This window comes from Aspergillus melleus, assembly GCF_016097325.1.
Source record: "Aspergillus melleus strain CBS 546.65 chromosome Unknown contig9, whole genome shotgun sequence".
Taxonomy (NCBI): Eukaryota; Fungi; Ascomycota; class Eurotiomycetes; order Eurotiales; family Aspergillaceae; genus Aspergillus; species Aspergillus melleus.
The window spans coordinates 931,026-949,688 of NW_025763378.1; the positions used below are offsets into that span (position 1 = coordinate 931,026).

General features: G+C 51.7%; 8 protein-coding genes across 8 annotated transcripts; 3 read left to right on the plus strand and 5 right to left on the minus strand.

The window, feature by feature from the left end:
- Positions 1-420: 420 nt before the first annotated feature.
- Positions 421-969, plus strand: LDX57_012969 (uncharacterized protein; the record flags this gene model as incomplete). The annotated part of the gene is made up of 1 exon (XM_046094719.1): positions 421-969. One exon carries the CDS (start codon positions 421-423, stop codon positions 967-969), a length of 549 nt encoding a protein of 182 aa, XP_045950698.1.
- Positions 970-1,501: 532 nt separating this feature from the next.
- LDX57_012970 (uncharacterized protein) lies at positions 1,502-2,971 on the plus strand (the record flags this gene model as incomplete). Its single annotated transcript, XM_046094720.1, has 1 exon — positions 1,502-2,971. The coding sequence occupies one exon, from the start codon at positions 1,502-1,504 to the stop codon at positions 2,969-2,971; it is 1,470 nt and encodes a 489-aa protein (XP_045950699.1).
- Positions 2,972-3,500: 529 nt separating this feature from the next.
- rpl8 (60S ribosomal protein eL8) lies at positions 3,501-4,756 on the plus strand (the record flags this gene model as incomplete). Its single annotated transcript, XM_046094721.1, has 4 exons — positions 3,501-3,503; positions 3,849-3,926; positions 3,988-4,497; positions 4,556-4,756. 4 exons carry the CDS (start codon positions 3,501-3,503, stop codon positions 4,754-4,756), a joined length of 792 nt encoding a protein of 263 aa, XP_045950700.1.
- A 1,108-nt stretch (positions 4,757-5,864) lies between these two features.
- LDX57_012972 (putative spindle pole body component) lies at positions 5,865-8,811 on the minus strand (the record flags this gene model as incomplete). Its single annotated transcript, XM_046094722.1, has 4 exons — positions 5,865-5,903; positions 5,963-8,381; positions 8,458-8,666; positions 8,752-8,811. The coding sequence occupies 4 exons, from the start codon at positions 8,809-8,811 to the stop codon at positions 5,865-5,867; spliced, it is 2,727 nt and encodes a 908-aa protein (XP_045950701.1).
- A 1,185-nt stretch (positions 8,812-9,996) lies between these two features.
- On the minus strand, positions 9,997-10,668 carry LDX57_012973 (uS17 family ribosomal protein; the record flags this gene model as incomplete). The annotated part of the gene is made up of 1 exon (XM_046094723.1): positions 9,997-10,668. The coding sequence occupies one exon, from the start codon at positions 10,666-10,668 to the stop codon at positions 9,997-9,999; it is 672 nt and encodes a 223-aa protein (XP_045950702.1).
- Positions 10,669-11,378: 710 nt separating this feature from the next.
- Positions 11,379-13,198, minus strand: TPS1_2 (glycosyltransferase family 20 protein; the record flags this gene model as incomplete). Its single annotated transcript, XM_046094724.1, has 5 exons — positions 11,379-11,541; positions 11,598-11,937; positions 11,988-12,358; positions 12,415-12,787; positions 12,895-13,198. 5 exons carry the CDS (start codon positions 13,196-13,198, stop codon positions 11,379-11,381), a joined length of 1,551 nt encoding a protein of 516 aa, XP_045950703.1.
- Positions 13,199-14,212: 1,014 nt separating this feature from the next.
- Positions 14,213-15,287, minus strand: LDX57_012975 (putative metallo-beta-lactamase domain protein; the record flags this gene model as incomplete). The annotated part of the gene is made up of 3 exons (XM_046094725.1): positions 14,213-14,631; positions 14,702-15,061; positions 15,194-15,287. The coding sequence occupies 3 exons, from the start codon at positions 15,285-15,287 to the stop codon at positions 14,213-14,215; spliced, it is 873 nt and encodes a 290-aa protein (XP_045950704.1).
- Positions 15,288-16,075: 788 nt separating this feature from the next.
- Positions 16,076-18,277, minus strand: acoA (aconitate hydratase ACO1; the record flags this gene model as incomplete). Its single annotated transcript, XM_046094726.1, has 1 exon — positions 16,076-18,277. One exon carries the CDS (start codon positions 18,275-18,277, stop codon positions 16,076-16,078), a length of 2,202 nt encoding a protein of 733 aa, XP_045950705.1.
- Positions 18,278-18,663: the final 386 nt, after the last annotated feature.

Below are 18,663 nucleotides of genomic sequence, written 5' to 3' on the forward strand. Positions count from 1 at the left end.
TACAAGATGTGTTAACTAACCGTGTTACAAGACGAGTCCCTGTGGTCTCGGATGCAAAGTAATCATGTCCGAGATCAACAAACTATGATAGTCACTAAAGTAGAAAGACTGGAACCGCTAGCCCTGCGGAAGAAATGGATGAACGAGCTTGCTCAAGCTGTTGCTTTTCTTGAATCTCTCAACCTCGCTCATGGCGATCTACGACCTGAAAATATCCTACTCGATCGCAATCAATTGAAGTTGTCTGATTTCGACTGTACTGCAGAAATCGGGACAGGTTTTGAAGCTTGTATGGCCCCATATGGAAGGGTTCTTAGTAATAATGAGCCAGATGAAGGACGATGTGGAAGTTCCGGCCTTTTAGGTCCTCGAACAGAGCAATTTGCCCTCGGTTCCTTATACTACTTGATTGATTACGGTATGGAAGTCTACGGGGATCAATGTCTCACTGAAGATCCTAAGGAACATGGTCCCAAGGTCGTGGAATTACTACAGAACATGGAGTTTCCCCAGCTGAACAGTGACCCGTTGATCGACGAAGTCATCAAGAAATGCTGGCACAACGAGTATAACACGATCGTGGACTTGGCTTCAAACACTGAGACACTATTATCAGGCCCTTCAGACACCAAAGCCAGTAGCGCCGAAACAAGCCTCGTTTCCCGGTGGGTAATGGCACTGGGACGCATAACTCGAAGCTTCTGGCATATGCTCGGACACTGTTGGGCCGTGGTATTCCGCTACAATGGCCAATCAACAACTGCCGAGGTATCCAACGGCAGCGAACCACAGGGCTATGGCCGCGGTGTGCATTCAGGCAACTTAACGGAGGATTTCCTGTGGAAACGAGCTCTCTGTCAGAGCCTGCAGCATCGGGGCCTTCTCCAGCTCCTGTCTGCGGGAGAACCTCAACACCTGGGGTTCCCTCTCAAATGGTATCGACACGCTGTATTAAGAATTTGCATGTAGCCAGTACAGCTAGCATAATTTAGATCTAATAGTTCCCGGGTTATGATCTTCCGGTTTTGTGATTTGGATTTAATCTGTCTGATAATGATACGTAGCCTTAGCTCAAAAGTGATTGTGTGCCCAGTTCCTGGGTCTGCCTGGAGCAACCATGTGAAGCCCTCTTGAAGCGGCGGGACCAAGTACGATTTGCATTCCCAAAGATCTCTAGCTCGGCGTTCTCTACAGCTTCGGATCCAGATAGATCCGAGAGTGTATACTCTTTTGAGTTACTGAGTCGATTTCAGCATGACTTTACTTGCATGTGGCTTGAATGTATCGAGCTGAGAACTTGATAACCATCGCTGTTACACAGCCTCGTATGCCCATCGATACTGTTGCGATCCTGGCATGGCTCTACCCCGCCGGATGGAGATGGATAAATTTCCGAGGGCTGCCCATTGCTTCCCATCTTTCTTTCGTGTCTTACCAAGCTATACTTCTCCTACGCGTCCGTCGTCCGTTCACAAGCCTTAGGTAGAGCGAACCAGCAGCCATGACATCCACAGGCCCCGAAGGACCAGGCAAGTTTCATCGTGACCTCCTCCATACAACTACATGGCATGGTGGGTCGAACCCAGAAGATTTCAAAAACTATCTGCTCCTCGAGGTTGTCGTCAACAAAAGCATCGACGAAGTTTTCACATCATCGGGGAAGAGCCCCGTACTTCCTGGAACGGGAAATCCCCGTGCTGAAAGGCAGACTATTCAATATGCGGGTCGGACCTATGCGCGCTGGCGTGATCTCTGGTGCGGTGTTGGACCAAGGAGCACCAAGATGAGCCGCGCCGATATCCTTCACGGCAATGGGGACGGGCGGAACCTTTCGCAGTGGCTCGGTTACAACCAGGTCGCGTTCATCCCCATTCGAATGCCAACTCCAGAGGAGCGCTTCTTGTGGGTGGATCTCACCTACCCAATCCGAGGGATCTACTTGCCCTCCGCCTTCTATGCGATGCCGCAGCAGAAGTATAAAGACTGGACGCGATACGTACAGCTGAAGTTCTTCCACAACTCATTAACGCTCAAGACGTACACGAGGGTGGACCTCCACGAGAGATATTTGGAGGTTCAAAGACGTGTCCAGGCCGCGCAGTACGCCTGGCAGCATGGCGAGAAACTGGAATTTCCGCCCCAGGAAAAGACCGTGAAAGAGCCAGACGTTCCCGAGGAGCCCAATCTACCCGGTCTAGCCCCCGAGTTCACCATTGGGGAGCTCAACATCCCAAAGGATAGAGAATTAGGGCTCGGTTATCAACCAAGGTGGACCGCACGGTTCGACATCCAACAGCTGGCGCTAGCTCTCCATGTCCCGAGCGAAATGCGCGACGAGAAATATCTGGACACGTATCAGTTTATCACGCTTTTCAACTCCGGTGATGTCGACTCTATCAAGGCCTGGCAGATGACTAAGGCCAGGGAAGTCGAGCTCAGCGACCACATCAAGCACGCCGATGTCATCAACTTACAAGAGGGTACGGACATGAAGGAGAGACCGACCAAGGCTGACTTCGACTGGCTCAGGGAGTCTCTGCGGAACCTGATCGGTGTTGGCTTAGGCCTAATACCCTATGTCGGGCCCTTCCTCTCCATGGGGTTCGACGCCGTCATGGACTACCTTGACAATCCGGCGGCGTGGGGTGTGAAGAACGAACTCAAGTTGGGCACCCAAGCAAAGGCTCAGGCAATGAAGTCTGCCTCTGATATCCTGAAGTTTTACAGGAAAGGTAAGATTCCCCACATCCCATTCAAGTCTGGCTTGGGGGAGGGAGAGGGTCGTCAACCGGTGTACGTGGGTGAGAAAGGGCAGGAAGCTGAGGGAGCGCAACAAGAGCCCTTTCCTATGCCAGAGGAAAATAAGACTGAGACTGACCAGTCAACGGTGGGTCCGGATGAGATCCGCTGGGTGGATTCGGATGAGGCTTACTGGGGGGGAAACCTTGAGTTGTTCGACAAGGCTAGATGATGATTGGCATGTCTGATGTCGTGTGGTTCTTCTTCACTTTTCATTTCCTCTGCTTCATGTTCTTATTTTGCCTTCAACGTTGTCTTGTCGTAAGGATCTTAGCATCCCCAAATTGAACCATTTCTTAGTACCTATTTGGATTAGTATTGACAACCTCGTATTGACGGCACATGGTGGCTCACGACAGCGCCACTGGGTGCAACATAGGCTGAGTACATCTAATTGTCATCATTTCGTTGATATTAATGTATCATCACCGCAGAAGACTGGTGGAGTACTTCGTAGTTGGGATAGGATACCTTGGCGCTAGCCAGGCGGGTCCAGAGCTGAATGGGGTAGGGCACGCGACCGGCCAAGCCCTCGGGGCTAGCCCTAGCTCACGTGGTAGCTCACCGCCCGGACCGGCGCCGAGAGATTATCCGGGCCGCACGAACTTCTTCGGCGAGAAAACGAATTCATTTTCACTTCCTTCTTCTTCCACTCCGTCAATCCCGTCAACCAGCACCACCGCGGATCCAAGTCGACAACAATGGTAAGCACATAACATCCAGTTGTTTCAACATCTCTTTCTTGAAATAGAGAAGAGACGAAAAGCCTTCGACAACCTCTTTGCGACAATGGCGTAAGGACGTGAAAATATCGCCTACTTCATTTTCGTAAAATGTCTCGAAGCAAATTTTGTTTTGTTTTCCATTGGTCGCTCAACTTCTTTGCTTCGGCGGAAGGCGAGCGCCAGTGATGATTTGGCTGGAGCTGTTGGAGAGAATTCTCGACGCGGAAACACTCGAAAATTTTCTTCAACGGTCTCTCTAGAGTTCAATGAAGATGCAGCACATGTGGTGGACACGATTTGCTGATCTTCTTTTCTCAATGATAGCCTCCCAAGTCCGGAAAGAAGACTGCTCCCCTCCCTTACCCTCAGGGCAAGGCTGGTGCTAGCAAGAAGGGCCCCAAGGTATGTCTAGAAAAGAAGATACCCTCTGCACTGGCAAAAGTGATGCTAACGGTTCCTTCAGAACCCTCTCATCGAGAAGCGCCCCCGCAACTTCGGTATTGGCCAGGACATCCAGCCCAAGCGCAACCTGTCCCGCTTCGTTAAGTGGCCCGAGTATGTCCGTCTGCAGCGCCAGAAGAAGATCTTGAACCTCCGTCTCAAGGTCCCTCCTTCGATCGCTCAGTTCCAGAACACCCTGGACCGCAACACCGCTGCCCAGACCTTCAAGCTCCTCAACAAGTACCGCCCTGAGACCAAGGTCGAGAAGAAGGAGCGTCTCCACGCCGAGGCCACCGCCGTCTCCGAGGGCAAGAAGAAGGAGGATGTCTCCAAGAAGCCCTACCACGTCAAGTACGGTCTGAACCACGTTGTCGGTCTCGTTGAGAACAAGAAGGCTTCTCTCGTCCTCATCGCCCACGACGTTGATCCCATTGAGCTGGTTGTCTTCCTTCCCGCTCTCTGCCGCAAGATGGGTGTCCCCTACGCCATCGTCAAGGGCAAGGCCCGTCTCGGTACCGTTGTCCACAAGAAGGTAAGAACTGTTCGTCACGAGTCAACATCAACAAGAGTACTAATTCAATTCCTTCCAGACCTCCGCTGTTCTCGCTCTCACCGAGACCCGCTCCGAGGACAAGGCTGAGTTCTCCAAGCTCCTCTCCGCCATCAAGGAGGGCTACACCGACAAGTACGAGGACTCCCGCCGCCACTGGGGTGGTGGTATCATGGGTGCCAAGGCTGTCGCCCGCCAGGAGAAGAAGCGCAAGGCCATTGAGGGTGCCATCCGTGTCTAAGCTAGAAATAGCCTAGAGACAACACCGGAAAGGGCAAAAAAATCGTTTTCCATACCCACAACGATCTTAATGACCAGTCTTCATATCTTCTTCGGCAATGGACCATCATAGCATTCCAAGAATGACAACAAACGTTTTGGAACGAGGGAGGCTTTCCTCGGTTGACTTGTTGACGGCTTTAGCTTATCCTAAAATCCCAATCCATTCTTGAATGGTCCTTGTCATCTTCTTTTTATTTTCGTTATGTACCAACCTCGCAGATACCCATGAATGCTATTTCAGACATCATCCCCCTCAGCAACTGCCCCCTTTCGTAGCTGAATTGCATTCAAGCATTCATGTGTCTGCTCTGTAGAGATCTTGTCAACATAGACCCCCATTCTCAAATCCTATGTCTACATGGCAGGTGGCAACACCAACCCATAACAACTGTCTCGGCAAATGAAACCGGATAGTCATAGCTAAGATCTTCGCCATCTTGCTAACTTGACTCCATTCCGTAAGACTACAAACCCCAATAACCCACAAATTAGTTAGGACAGAATGCATGACCCCATTCCAATTCAAATACAAACCCCGAAACCAAACAACAATAAGAAGTTCCAATTCCCCTTTTATAAGAAAAACAACCTAACAATCTAACAACAGATGGATATTTGTCTTTTGAAAGACAGACGGGCGACATAAGCCACAAAAATGAAAAAGAACAAAATGAAAAAAGACTAAACACCCCGATGAAAGAAGCAGAAAAAATTCACTGTCCTAGAACAAACAAACAACCGGACCAAACCAGACCAAAAACCGGACTAGAGAAAAGATGATAACCGACAACGTGAATAAGGAGAAATATAGATGAAGATGGAGAATGAAGAAAGAAGCTAGCCAGCCCAGTCCCAGTCCCAGTCCCAGTCCCAGCCCGCCTAAAACTGAAAAACAAACGGAACCAGTGAAAAAAAAAACCCCTGGTAGATGGGTGTGCGGAAGTCTAAAAACACAGGAAGAGGAAGAGAGAGGCAAGAACCTTGAACCCAGTTGAAGGCAGAACCGATGAACTAAAGAGGCAAATGAAAAAAGAAATTACAAGAAAAAGGTTGATTTCATCGAGTCATTAACGTTGAGCAGGAGGTCGCGTGAGACCTTGTTTGGCCTGAATGACATTCCATGTTAGCGATGAAAAAGAACGGTATATCAGGAAGGAGGACTGACCTTCATTTGTTCAATCCGTGCCTTGAGTTGCGTGGTGACCTCCGCTGCTCTCTTCCAGTTCTCCGCAGGTTCCGTCCTTCGGGCAGGTTGATCTTCACCAGAAGCATTGCCCGAGTTCAAGATGGACGATCGAGTCGGACTGCCCAACCCCGAATAGCTCGTTCCAAATGTAGGGCTCAGTTTTCGTCGGCCGAGACCTCCATCCCTGCTGCCGAGTCCCGGCGAATCGAGGCCATTGTTCTCCTTCTCTTCGCTAGGACTAGCCGATGCGTAGCTTCGTGGCCGGGAGCTGTCAAACCGTGATCCCATATGCTGCAAACCAGCTCGGGAAATGGGCCCGTGTCCGTTGCCTGAATCTTGGTATACTGAGTCGGTATCTGGAACAGGCAGGCTCATGCTGTCGGACATCGTGTTGGGAGGGCTGATGGTACTTGCGCGAAGAGCTCTTGCCAGCTCGCGCTTGAGGCGCTCGATTTCTCGCTGCTGTTTCTGTACGGTTTGCTCAGCAGTCTCTGCGTCACTCCGTGCCCGCACCAACTGAGTTTCTTTGGCCTTGATTCCGAGAACGTCTCTCGTGTGGTCTTCAATCAGCTGAGCGTTCTGGTTTTGCAACTCGGTCACTTGCGAATTGAGTGTAGTTCGTTCGGACTTCAAGTCTTCAACCGTCCGGGTAAACCGCTCTTTCTCAAGACGCAACTCTTCCAGTTCAGCGCGCTCAGCAGCGGTCATGCCGCTTACCTGAGGAGCTGCCGGCGCCGGAGCAGGCTCACTGGCAGCCGCGGGTTTAGCGATTGGGCGTCCGGCAAGTCCTCTGGTGATTCCAAACTTTGGGGCAGCAGGTGCGGGTGGTTGTTCCTCTGTCGGTGGCGAAACAACTCGTCGTGCCTGCGGCGATGCAATCCCCCCGGGGCCGCCGAGCCTCTTTTTGAGGCCCGACCCAGGCGTCGGGAGACCGCCAGGCCTTGCGGCGCCTAATTTTGACGGGATAGATCTGGTGGCCGGTTTGGCGGGAGAGGGAGGAATAATTGGAGGATCTTCGGCAGGGGGCGGTGCAGCAGCCGCAGCAGGTTTCTTCATTCCCAACGCTGGCTTCCTGCCGCCAACTACCTTCTTTCCAGCTGCGGGGGCAGCCTTTGGCGGCGCAGCGACGGGCTTAGGTCGCTCTTTGGCCTTGACTTCAGCGGTATCAAAGAATTCCTTGATCTTTGTCTTGCGGATATCATCAAGTCCATCAAGGTAAGGGTTCATAGCTCGCTCGCCCATAATCTTCATCAAAGTACCGAGTACCTCTGCTCCTCCCGCACGGTTCACCTCACTGGAATCTGTTAGAAGCTTAGTGCCTGCCTCTGCAATCGACTTCACTTCTGCTTTGGCGGGAACGTCTCTGGTGGTACGAAGGCAGCGAATCAGGAATTTGAGTGTCTCCTGCTTCACCTGCGGGTTTTTGTGCTTCAGAAACTCAAGAATTTCCTCGAGGCAGTCCGACAGGTTGGTGGATAGAAAGACAGAATCCAAAGCTCCACCAAGCGCATCTGCCACACTCTGTTTCTTTTCCTTCAAACGCTCCATCATAGGCGGCATCACCACCGAGCGGTGTTTGCCGAAGCTGCTGCGAAGACCTTTTGCGAGTAAATCAATACAGTTGGCTGCCGCGGTCACGACTGCGATGTTGGCGTCTTTCATGCACTTAGCCAATGCCTGAACTATGTCATTGAAGGGGCCGTCCTTGATTTTGGGCACGTTCAGAACCCCATGGAGCGCGTCCACGGCATCCTTCCTTTCCTTCCACTTCGACGACGCCACCTGGTCCAAGAAGTCACCGGGGACCTTTGACAACACATCGACGGGCTCTGCTAGATCAAATGCATCGACTTCGCCACCGTCTTCTTCGAACTCTTCCGCCTCTTCACCGACTTCGCCGCCCTCGGGGGCAGAACTGGCGACTGCCATCGCATCTTGCTGTGCTTTCGTCAGCCGCTCTTGTTTCGGTGACGGCTCTTGCTTGACGTTCTCGAACAGTTTGTCCAGATCCGTTTGCTGCACGGGTTTCAGATCTGCCCAGAAGAGAGGCTTGATAGCTTCTCTCAGCCACCGATACAATTCCACCGTGAGATTCTGCGCCTCGGCACGGACATTCTTATCCGCGTGGCCAAAAACTTTCGGCAACGCCTTTAGTACCGGCTTAGGGTCGACAATTTTGCAGCCAAAATTATGGTAAATGTTTCGCAGTCCCACCAGCGTCGCGGCGATAACTTTGGGAACTTTGTGTGACAATCCGGGTATCATTTCTTCGATCACAGGATCCGCCTTATCCATCTCCACGCATAGTAAAAGGGCCTCGAGCGCATTGGTCTTTGCTGCGGGTCTTGCTGACGGAAGACCCTTTTCAACGATAGGGAAAACTGTGTAGCCGCGAGTTCTACATATGACAAACCATTAGCAAAACAACAGGGGAAAAAATAGAAAAAGTCTACGCAAAAATTAAAACCACATACCTAGTACAAGCTTGAGTTCCACCGAACTTCAAAAACGAACAATAAGACCCGAGACCTTCTTGTTGGGCAGCAACGTTTGAATCCGCAACGGCGCCTTTCCATAAACTCGGGTCTTGTGTGAACGGTGTGAAAACGGGATCCGATTCATCGGCTGTAACTTCGAATTGTTTTCTGGCATCTTCGTAGCCCTCCTTTCTTACTTTCCAGGCCTGGATTGACATAGTTATTAGTATCAAACGCGCAAATTTCAACATTCGAGAGATCAAATTTAAATTTCCATAGAGATAGACTCACCTTGTGCGTAAATCGGTCCGGCAATGGCAGAGACGAAAAATCCTCCTCTCCTTCAGCCATTATAACAGTTTAGCCTTACTAACATGGAAAAGAAGGAAGAGTTAGCGATATGCACTTGGGAAAGAAAAAGGGAGGCGCATCAACGTGTGGATTTGCGCTCAAGAGTCCTGATGAGCTGCGAAATCGCGGAATATAAACAACACATCGGGACTGTTCGCGGGGGGAGGGGAATAGCGCGCTCTAACATGACAGCGGCGGGACTGCCAGATGCGCACAGTCATAAACACACCTTAGGCTTGCAGACGGTTGCAGATCTTGTGTATGGTCGGACAGGGGATGGTGTGTGCGCGACCGACGTCCAAGATGAGAATAGTGGTTGAAAGTGAGAGTGTGAGGAAGGTCTATAGGTGATCTGCGTCCAATATATAGGTCGGAGACTCAAAGGGAACAACAGGAGGGAAAATGATGGTCAGGATCAATGAAATAGTGGAAGAGAAAAGGAAGATGGATGGTAAACAACGGAACAAGTCGCTGGGGTGACTTCGCGACCCAAAGAGCGGGCTTGGCACCCATTATCCGGCAGTATCCCCCTCACCCGCTCTCACCGCCCGGGCCCTATCAAAGTGCTTTTGTCGTCGGTCAGAACTATGTACCATAGGGCTATATATCTATATAATAGCAGTATATCCAACAGACAGTTCTGTTCTATTTCCTCCTTAAAATTTATATAGAGTATAAGTAGTAAATAAAATTCAAATTAGCGACTACACTGCTCTATCCTTCCAAAGTTTTATAGGTGAAGTTTTTCGAGTGCATAGTCGGATCCTGCAGCTGTCGTGTGCTATGTTTTTTATGTACATATGAGAGAAGATACGAACTATCCAGACTTGTATGTCAACACGCTGATAACAAAGTACTGTGACTTACTAATATTTTGACTGGCTCTGTCAGCCGCCTGACCGTCTCATCCTGGCGTAGGGGACGTCGGGCAACGCAGGCCGGCATGATGGATAGTAGACAGTAGAATGAAACAGCTGCATGGTTTATTATGCATGATGAAAAGTATAATATACACTTGAAACCAAGCCATCTACCCAAAGCTTGGACAAGAAAAGACAAACACAAGCTTCCCGGAGAGATCCCTGCACCTCACCTCCATCCTTTATCTTGTACAATCGTGAAAGCAACAGCCAACTAGACAGAACAAACGGGACACAAATCTTTCAAGAGAAACAATCAACAAGCTCAAACCACTGTCTCTTCCACGGCGCTGCCGCCACCAGTTCTCTCGTTAACCAACCGCCTAACCCGTCCCACATGCTCCTTCACGCCCTGACCTCCACGCTCCAACCGCCTAGTTTCCCGACGCTGCCACTTCGCCGTTCTCTTGGCAACTCGCTCGGCTTCTCTCTCCTCGCGTGTCTTCACCGGCGGCCGCTCATCGATGTTCGTTCCAAAGGGGGCAATAATACGCTCCACGACGTGCCGCACGTTCCGGCTCTTCGGCGCGCCAGAGGAGAACTCAATCACGTCGCCCTCGCGGAGCGAGTTGTTCGGATCCGACACCAGGAAGGTCGTGACCTTGGGGAAGGTCTTTTGGAGGTGCGAGTCCCAGCTGGTGTGTCGGTGGCTGACGCGGACGGTGCGGTCCATGCGGCCGACCGATTCGACGGTGCCGGTCTTGGTCGAGTAGGCGTAGTTTCGGAGAGAGGGGGGGGTAGATAGCGGTGTCGACGGCGAGGACTGTGACTCGGCAGGGGGAGTGGTGGTGGTGGTAGTAGAGTTGGATCGTCGGAATGGTGCCAGCCCGGAAATGAAGCTCGGTGTTGAGCGCGCGGCAGGGGACGAGCCTGTCGCTGTTCTGAGGACGGAGGATCGCAGGGGCTGCATGGCCCGTAGGATATTACTCGGAGACATTTTCTGTGGTTGTAGAGATGCTCGTAGGTATCACGGACGCTGGAAGCAATATGGCCGGGGAGAACCACAACGGGGCGTAAGAGCGGTGGCTGGAGAAGATGTGAGGCCGAGCCTAATCTTGCAATCCACTTGTACAATAATTTCGGCAGGGAGCTATGGGAAAAAAGATGGTCGACCAGGCTCAATGGTCGAAGCTAAGAAGCGTTCAATGCGATGGAGGTCCTTGAAGTCCGCCGCAGGTCCGAGAATTTCTCTCGGGGTGTTTGCATTGTTTGCATCGCCCATATCCAAGCCAACCACCCCAGATTGCATGTAGCAACTATGAATAGCTATTCATGCGTTCGACAACTTCCATGATGAATAGTCTATTACTATTTCATACTTGACATAATTTTTAAAATTGCATTTGCAGATTTGAGATGCACCTAAAAATTGACCTGGCTAAGGAAACAAGATGCTTTTGTACAATACCAACACCGAACCTTAATTCCCATTCCATGGTCTAGAGTACTAGAATCACACTCGAAGTATTGCATATGTAACCGAAAAACGTAGCCAATTCATTGAAAGTAGACTCCTTGCGCCATACCCGGTGATTCATCAAAGCCATGGAAAATGGAACAAGAAGAAAAAGGGAAACCATAATCTGAGGCATCATTCATTCATACATTTACACATCACCCCAGTGAAGAGAGTAACAGGCAGGATCATCAAGCCGACGGTACTGCCAAGTGCCCGTTCTCCTGAGTTGAAGTGCCATTAGCCTGCTCGCCGTTGCCGTTGCCTAAGAGACCCTTTCTAGAATGGAATTTCTCGGCGGAGTGGGTGGATATCCTCGTAAGTTCAGTCACAAATGACTGACCCCAGAAGGCACTGTATAATATTAGAGTCGTTGTCGTTGTGAATATGTAGCGGGAGTGGGCACATACCTTGTGTACTTGTTGACATATCTATCCAGTTTGGAAAAATTCAAGGCTCGCTGCTCATCGCTCATGGTAACAGCTTCCTGATAAGCGCCGGCAAGCTCCTCCGTGTTCCAGGGATTAATTATTATACTGCCATTCAAACTTTGAGCTGCGCCGGCAAATTCTGACAACACCAAAACGCCGTGACGGTTCTGCTGTGCAGCAATATATTCATATGCGACAAGGTTCATGCCGTCTCGGGTAGATGAGACGATGCAGGCATCGGAGACGGCGTAGAGAGCAAGCAATTCGTCGAAATTGACAGATTTGTGCAAGAAGTGAATGGGCATAAACTCGACGGTGCCTGCAGCGCGTTAGCCATCGATCATCACACGGCTACCGAGGGAGACTTACCAAACTTGCCATTAATCCTACCGACAAGCTCGTTCACCACGGCCCTCAAGTTCTGGTATTCTTCCACGTCTTGTCTGCTAGGTACTGCAACCTGAACCAAGACAACCTTACCCACCCATTCCGGATGATCACTCAGAAACACCTCAAGCGCATGCAACTTCTGAGGGACACCCTTTATATAATCAAGACGGTCGACGCCAACCATGAGCTTTACGCCCTGGAACTTCTGTTCCAACATTGCAATCCGCTTCTGCACCTTTTCCTTTTTTAACCCTTCTTGGAACTTTTCCGGGTCGATGCCAATCGGGAATGCGCCACACGCAATAATTTTGCCTTGGAACTCTATCCCGTTCGGAGTGGTTGCAAGACCTCTGGAGATTCCAAATTAGCATCCATGCACAGCACGTAGGAACGGGACTCATCGTACAGTAAGCGCGAGCAAGCGCTCAAGAAGTGTCTGGTGTAATCATAGGTATGGAAACCGATGAGATCGCAGTGTAGGACGCCTAGTAATAGCTCGTTCCGCACCGGGAGAATTCTGTAAATCTCGCTGCTAGGGAATGGCGTGTGCAGGAAGAAGCCAATCTTGACATTCTCCTTGGTGTCCCCGATTTCCTCCCGGAGCATTTCGGGGAGAAGCATCAGATGATAATCGTGGACCCAGATCAAGTCGCCATCCTGAACTTCTTTCGCGACGGCTCTGGCGAAAAGGCGGTTTGCTTCTTTGTACGCTTCCCAGGCGGATTCATCGAAGGTAATTTCGCCGGGGTGGTAGTGGAAAAGAGGCCACAGGATCGAATCTAACCAAGACGGGGAGTCTTATCAGCAAATGACATCATCCGAGATATTTCTTTGATATAAATGTACTTCGACTGCGTAAACTAGGGACATAGTAGGGTGAACTGACTGGAGAAGCCGTTGTAGTGGCGATCTGCAAGATCATCATCGATGAATACGGGGACGGCCCCGTACTCATCCTTCAACCGCTGCTTGACAACCGGCACCTCCTCTTCGGGAACCTCCAAGCCGGGCCAGCCATACCATTGGAAGGTAGTAGATTTTGACAGACCACTCAAACCACTGACGAGACCACCAGAGGACATTGAAAAGTCATATCTGCCATCCTCGGAGCGTTTGATGGTGATCGGTAGCCGGTTAGAGACAAGAAGCAGCCTTGCATCGTTCTTGACGGCGTTGTCAAGAGAAGGCATGTCGACGGGAGATACTTGGCAAGACGCTGTATATGCGATTGAAGCCCACGAAGGAAACAAAGACCGAATACGGACGGGCGAGGGCAGGTATTGGAATCGCTCAGGAAAAGAATGGAGATAAAAATGATCAAGCCTTCAGAGGATGCGAATATTTTGGTTGGATATTTTTATTACAGAAGGAAACGATAGGACCACACTGCGGAAGGACAAAAGATAGGTAAGAAAGAAAAAATCTATTGACAATAAGGGTCCAATGTACCCGGTAGAGCCGGTGAAAAAGAAGAATTAAATGGGGGAGGGAAGCAGTGCTGCGTGGATCACGAACAGCTCGCCGAGGCGGGGCGACAAGCAGCAGTTTGAAGGCCCGGCGGGGGGGAGACTGAAAGAGTTGGAAGGGGTGACCTCAGAGCCCAGCAGTTGGCCAAGCGCGCGGACCAACCGACCCAAGCTTCGACAGAACGACACGGTTTGTTAATGCGGAAGGCGGCGGGTTGCTCAGGCTCTTCACTAGCAAGTTCATCGACTAGATGGAGATCTGATATTTCTCTTGTCCTGCGGGTTCACTGTCAAGTCGTGTTGAGAGATGATGGGGAGAAGAGAAAGGGGAAGTTTGAGCGTTAAGCGGGGAAGCGAGAGACAGAAGAAAAGGAAGAAGAGGAAGCGAAAGGTGGTACTGCGCGGCAGAAAGTCTCGGCGATGAGGTCAGATGCGGATGGCCACCCAGCCAGTCACGATGCTTCGTGGAGATCAACGATGATGCCAACGCTGGGAACTTTAAATACGAGTCGAATTCCAACAAAGAATACAAATAAGGCAACTACTCCTACCGACTCCGTACGCCGTCTGATAGGTTTGGCGCTTTCATAGCCACGGACTTCCACTCCCAGAAAACACAGCTGTCCCGGATGTCATTCAATGGCGTCATGGTCGATAGCGGCAGGTTCTCTTGCTGCAATGCTGTCTGATGTCCCACCTGTTCGACTGTGCATCTCGTAGAACTTTCGGGGGGCGCATTCATAGCGTAGACTTCCCTGCTAGTCTCCATTTTCCCGTCTCCGTGTCATGAACTGTCCTCCCTTCGACCTCTAGTTTCATCAGCACCTGCAGGACCCCGTGTGACGCAGGCAGATGGAGGCTTTCCGGAACATCTCGATAGATCACTTTGACGAGTTCGAGGGGCGTCATGGATGGCTTCCGTTCGGGCGATCGTTCGTGGTCGGACACGTCAAGTTTGCCGTATCGTAGGACTCGAATCACTTCATTCTCGCGTTGCTGTCGATGTCTGATGTATTCCGTGACCTTGGCCGTGGCGTTCTCAATCACCGCTCCATGACCAGGATACCCGCGGCCGCCAACGCGATTCTGCATTCTCTGCAGACTAGACAAGTACACGCTCAGATCTTCGAAAACGGCAGTCCCGTGGCCCAGAACATCTAGCAAGAAAGAACCAGAGTTAGCCTTTGAACAATCGTTGGTCGGAAGTGGCGCAGGACAACCACGCACTGTCTCCGGTGAAGATAGCATCCTCTTCCTCGAGAACGAAAGCCATGTGATCAGCGGTGTGCCCAGGCGTGTGCATCGCCCTCAGCGTAGCTCCATCCACTCTGAAAATCTGACCATCCTCGATATCAATCTCGCCGTCTTCCGGATCGCGCTTGTAGATTGTCGCATTGGGACAAATTTTCCGCAAGTCTGGGATCCCATGGACATGATCTCCGTGCCAATGCGTAATGAGCGCTTCCTGCACGGTGGCATTCTCTTGTGACAGTAAAGCTTGGAGTTGCGACGCCCAGGAGGGTTTGCCTTCACCCGTATCGATGAGAATCCGTTGATGTCCTCGGCCGACCAAGTATGTGTTTGTTCCTGGATAAGCGATTCTCGGATTAACAGACCCTCACTCCGGGAGCGAGTAGAAGATGTTACCTTGCAATGTGAACTAGTAGTTGAGGATCAGCGTGTGAATCAGACAAGGCGATGGACAACATCAGCATTAACCAACCTTGCCCGGGTTTCCACCTAAGATCCTCACCACCGAGGAACTGAGTCTCTCCACCTCCGGTAAGGGAACGAGTTGCGCAGCCATGACCATACCTGAATTAATGAGTGGTGAGTGATGAGCGGAGAGATGATTAGCAATAGCGACAATAGTACATGTAATTGTGGGTGGTAGATAAAAGGGGGTCGGTAAGTTTACAGGAAACGGAAGCTGTCTACATCCAAGGAACCGCGATATAGTCCCGCTCGCAACGGCAACCTAGGTTATCTCCCCGGCGGGGCACGCAACAAGTCGAAGGCCTCGGCTGAGCACGCGATATTATGTCAGCCACGGCAGAAGGTTCGTGCTTTGGCTTACGGTTTATACGGTTTGCTCTACAAGGTGAAGGAGTCAGATACGGTATTATGGCACTCCAGATTGGCTCTAGTTCTATGCAGTTGAAAGACCACGGAACAGAATCCAGAAGAGACGAAGTTTTGAACACAAGGAAAAATGGTATGCATGCAGTCCTAACATACAGTAGGTGATATGATATAACAAAAATGAAAAATAAAGCAAAGACTATATCCATGTAGTCCACCCAAACTCAAAGAGTACAAAGCAAAGGCAGAGAAAGAAATAAGCAAATCGTTAGAAATTTTTCGAACTCGACTCCGCATTTCCCATCATAAGAAATACTATTAGCAGCCGCTAATATCTGCGGTGCGGCATTGCACCGGGTGAAGCCTCCAGCCCCGAGGTAGTACAGGCATAGCCATGCACTACCAACGGGGGAATTGGGGGCGATGTGTTTCCTCTTGGTTGATAGAAACAATCGGAACATATTTTACAAACGAATCTTCGTCAACCAGGCGCCGTCAAGTGCACAGTCAACTATCAATTTAGTTGCCAGCCTTGCGAGCCATGGTGTTAAGAGCGGAACCGTCCTTGAACCACTCGATCTGGGACTCGTTGAAGGTGTGGCTCAGCTTGACATCGAAGGCGGCACCGTCCTTGGGGTGGACACGGAGAGTCATGGGCTTGCCGACCTCGAGCTCGGTGCAGAGCAAGTCAACGGTGTCGGTGGGCTGGATCTTGTCGTAGTCGGCGGGGTCGGAGAAGGTGAGAGGAAGCATACCCTGCTTCTTCAGGTTGGTCTCGTGGATACGGGCAAAGCTGCGGGTGATGATGGCAAGACCACCCAGGTGACGGGGCTCGAGAGCGGCGTGCTCACGGGAGCTACCCTCGCCATAGTTCCAGTCACCGATGACAACCCACTTAACGCCGCGGGCCTTGTAGTCACGAGCAGTGGCGGGGACGGCATCGAACTCGCCAGTGAAAGCGTTGCGGATCTTGTTGGCCTCGCCGTTCTCGGCGTTGACGGCACCAATCAGCATGTTGTTGGAGATGTTGTCAAGATGTCCACGGTACTTCAACCACGGGCCAGCCATGGAGATGTGGTCGGTGGTAGTCTTGCCCTGGCACTTGATCAGGATGGGGATGCCGTTGGCGTCCTTTCCGTCCCAAGCGGCGAAACCGCTGAGGAGCTGCAGACGGTCACTCTCGGGGGAGACGGCAACGCTGATGGACTGGCGGTCGGCGGGAGGGGCCTGGTAGGTGTCCTGACCGGGGTCGTAGCCCCGGGCGGGAAGACCCTCACCGGAGGGAGGCTTGAGCATGAACTCCTTGCCATCCTTGTCCTTCAGCTTGTCGGTGAGAGGGTTGAACTTGAGGGTACCAGCAACGCACATGGCGAGGACAAGGTCGGGGGAGGTGACGAAAGCGTGGGTAGCAGGGTTGGCGTCGTTACGGCCAGTGAAGTTACGGTTGTAGGAAGAGATGATGGAGTTGGGCTCGCCCTTCTTCACATCCTTACGGTCCCACTGACCAATGCAAGGACCGCAGGCATTGGCAAGGATGACACCACCGAACTCCTCGAGGGTCTGCAGCTGGCCGTCACGCTCGATGGTGGCACGGATCTGCTCGGAACCGGGGGTAACGGTGAACAGAGACTTGGACTTGACACCGTGGTCAAGGGCGTCGCGGGCGATGGAAGCGGCACGAGACATGTCCTCGTAGGAAGAGTTGGTGCAAGATCCAATGAGACCGACCTTCAGCTCCTCGGGCCACTTGTTGGCCTCAACAGCCTCCTTGAACTGGGAGATGGGAGTGGCAAGATCGGGGGTGAAGGGACCGTTGATGTGAGGCTCAAGCTCAGACAGGTTGATCTCAATCAGCTGGTCGTACTCGGCGCCCTCGTCCTCACGGAGCTCCTTGGCGTACGAGCGAGCGAAGTCACCAATGGCAGTACGCTTGGTGGCGCGCAGGTAGTCGTGCATGCGGTCGTTGAAGGGGAACATCGAGGTGGTGGCACCAATCTCAGCACCCATGTTACAGATGGTACCCATACCAGTGCAAGAAAGAGAGTTGACACCAGGGCCGTGGTACTCAATGATGGCGCCAGTACCACCCTTGACGGTCAGGAGGCCGGCAACCTTAAGGATGATATCCTTAGGAGTGGTCCATCCGGACAGCTCACCGGTAAGCTTAACACCGATGACCTTAGGGGCCTTCAACTCCCAGGGGAGACCGGCCATAACGTCGACGGCATCAGCACCACCAACACCGATGGCAGCCATGGCGAGACCACCAGCGTTAGGAGTGTGAGAGTCGGTACCGATCATCAGACCACCGGGGAAGGCATAGTTCTCCAGGACGATCTGGTGGATGATACCGGAACCGGGCTTCCAGAAACCGATGTTGTACTTGGCGGTCGAGGAGGCCAAGAAGTCGTAAACCTCCTTGTTGATGTCGTTGGCGCGAGCCAAATCCTTCTCACCACCAACCTGGGCCTCAATCAAGTGGTCACAGTGGACGGTGGTAGGGGTGGCGACCGAGGGCATGCCAGCGGACATGAACTGAAGGATGGCCATCTGAGCGGTGGCATCCTGGCAAGCAACACGGTCGGGGCGGAGCTTCAGGTAGGAAGTACCACGCTCAATGTCCTGGCCGTGAGGGTCGTCCAGGTGAGAGTAGAGGACCTTCTCGGCGTAGGTAAGGGGACGGCTCAATCGGCGACGAACAATGTCCAGGTTCTCGGACATCTTCCTATAGGAGTGAAAGACATGTTAGACGATCGCTCATTCCCTGATACAATTTCTTTCATTTTTCCCCGTTGAGATTTCATCGAGCAGAAGCTTCCAAGAAAGGGGTGTAATGATAGGAAGGGCGCCAGCATACTTGTAGTTAATGAAGTTACCCTGCAAAGATTGTGGTTAGCCAATGCTGCCTTCCGTATAGGGAAATACCCGCTCTAGCCGACGGAGCCGGGAGAGCGGAAGGGGAACTCGCAACCACTCACCTTCTCAGAGTTGGTCATCTCGACCTTCTTGTCGAGGGCAGACTCGTTGACGGTGGCCAGACCCCGAGACCCGAGGAACTGCACGGCATGTTAGTGTCCGATTTCTGCAGAGCGCAAACTCGTGGCGAT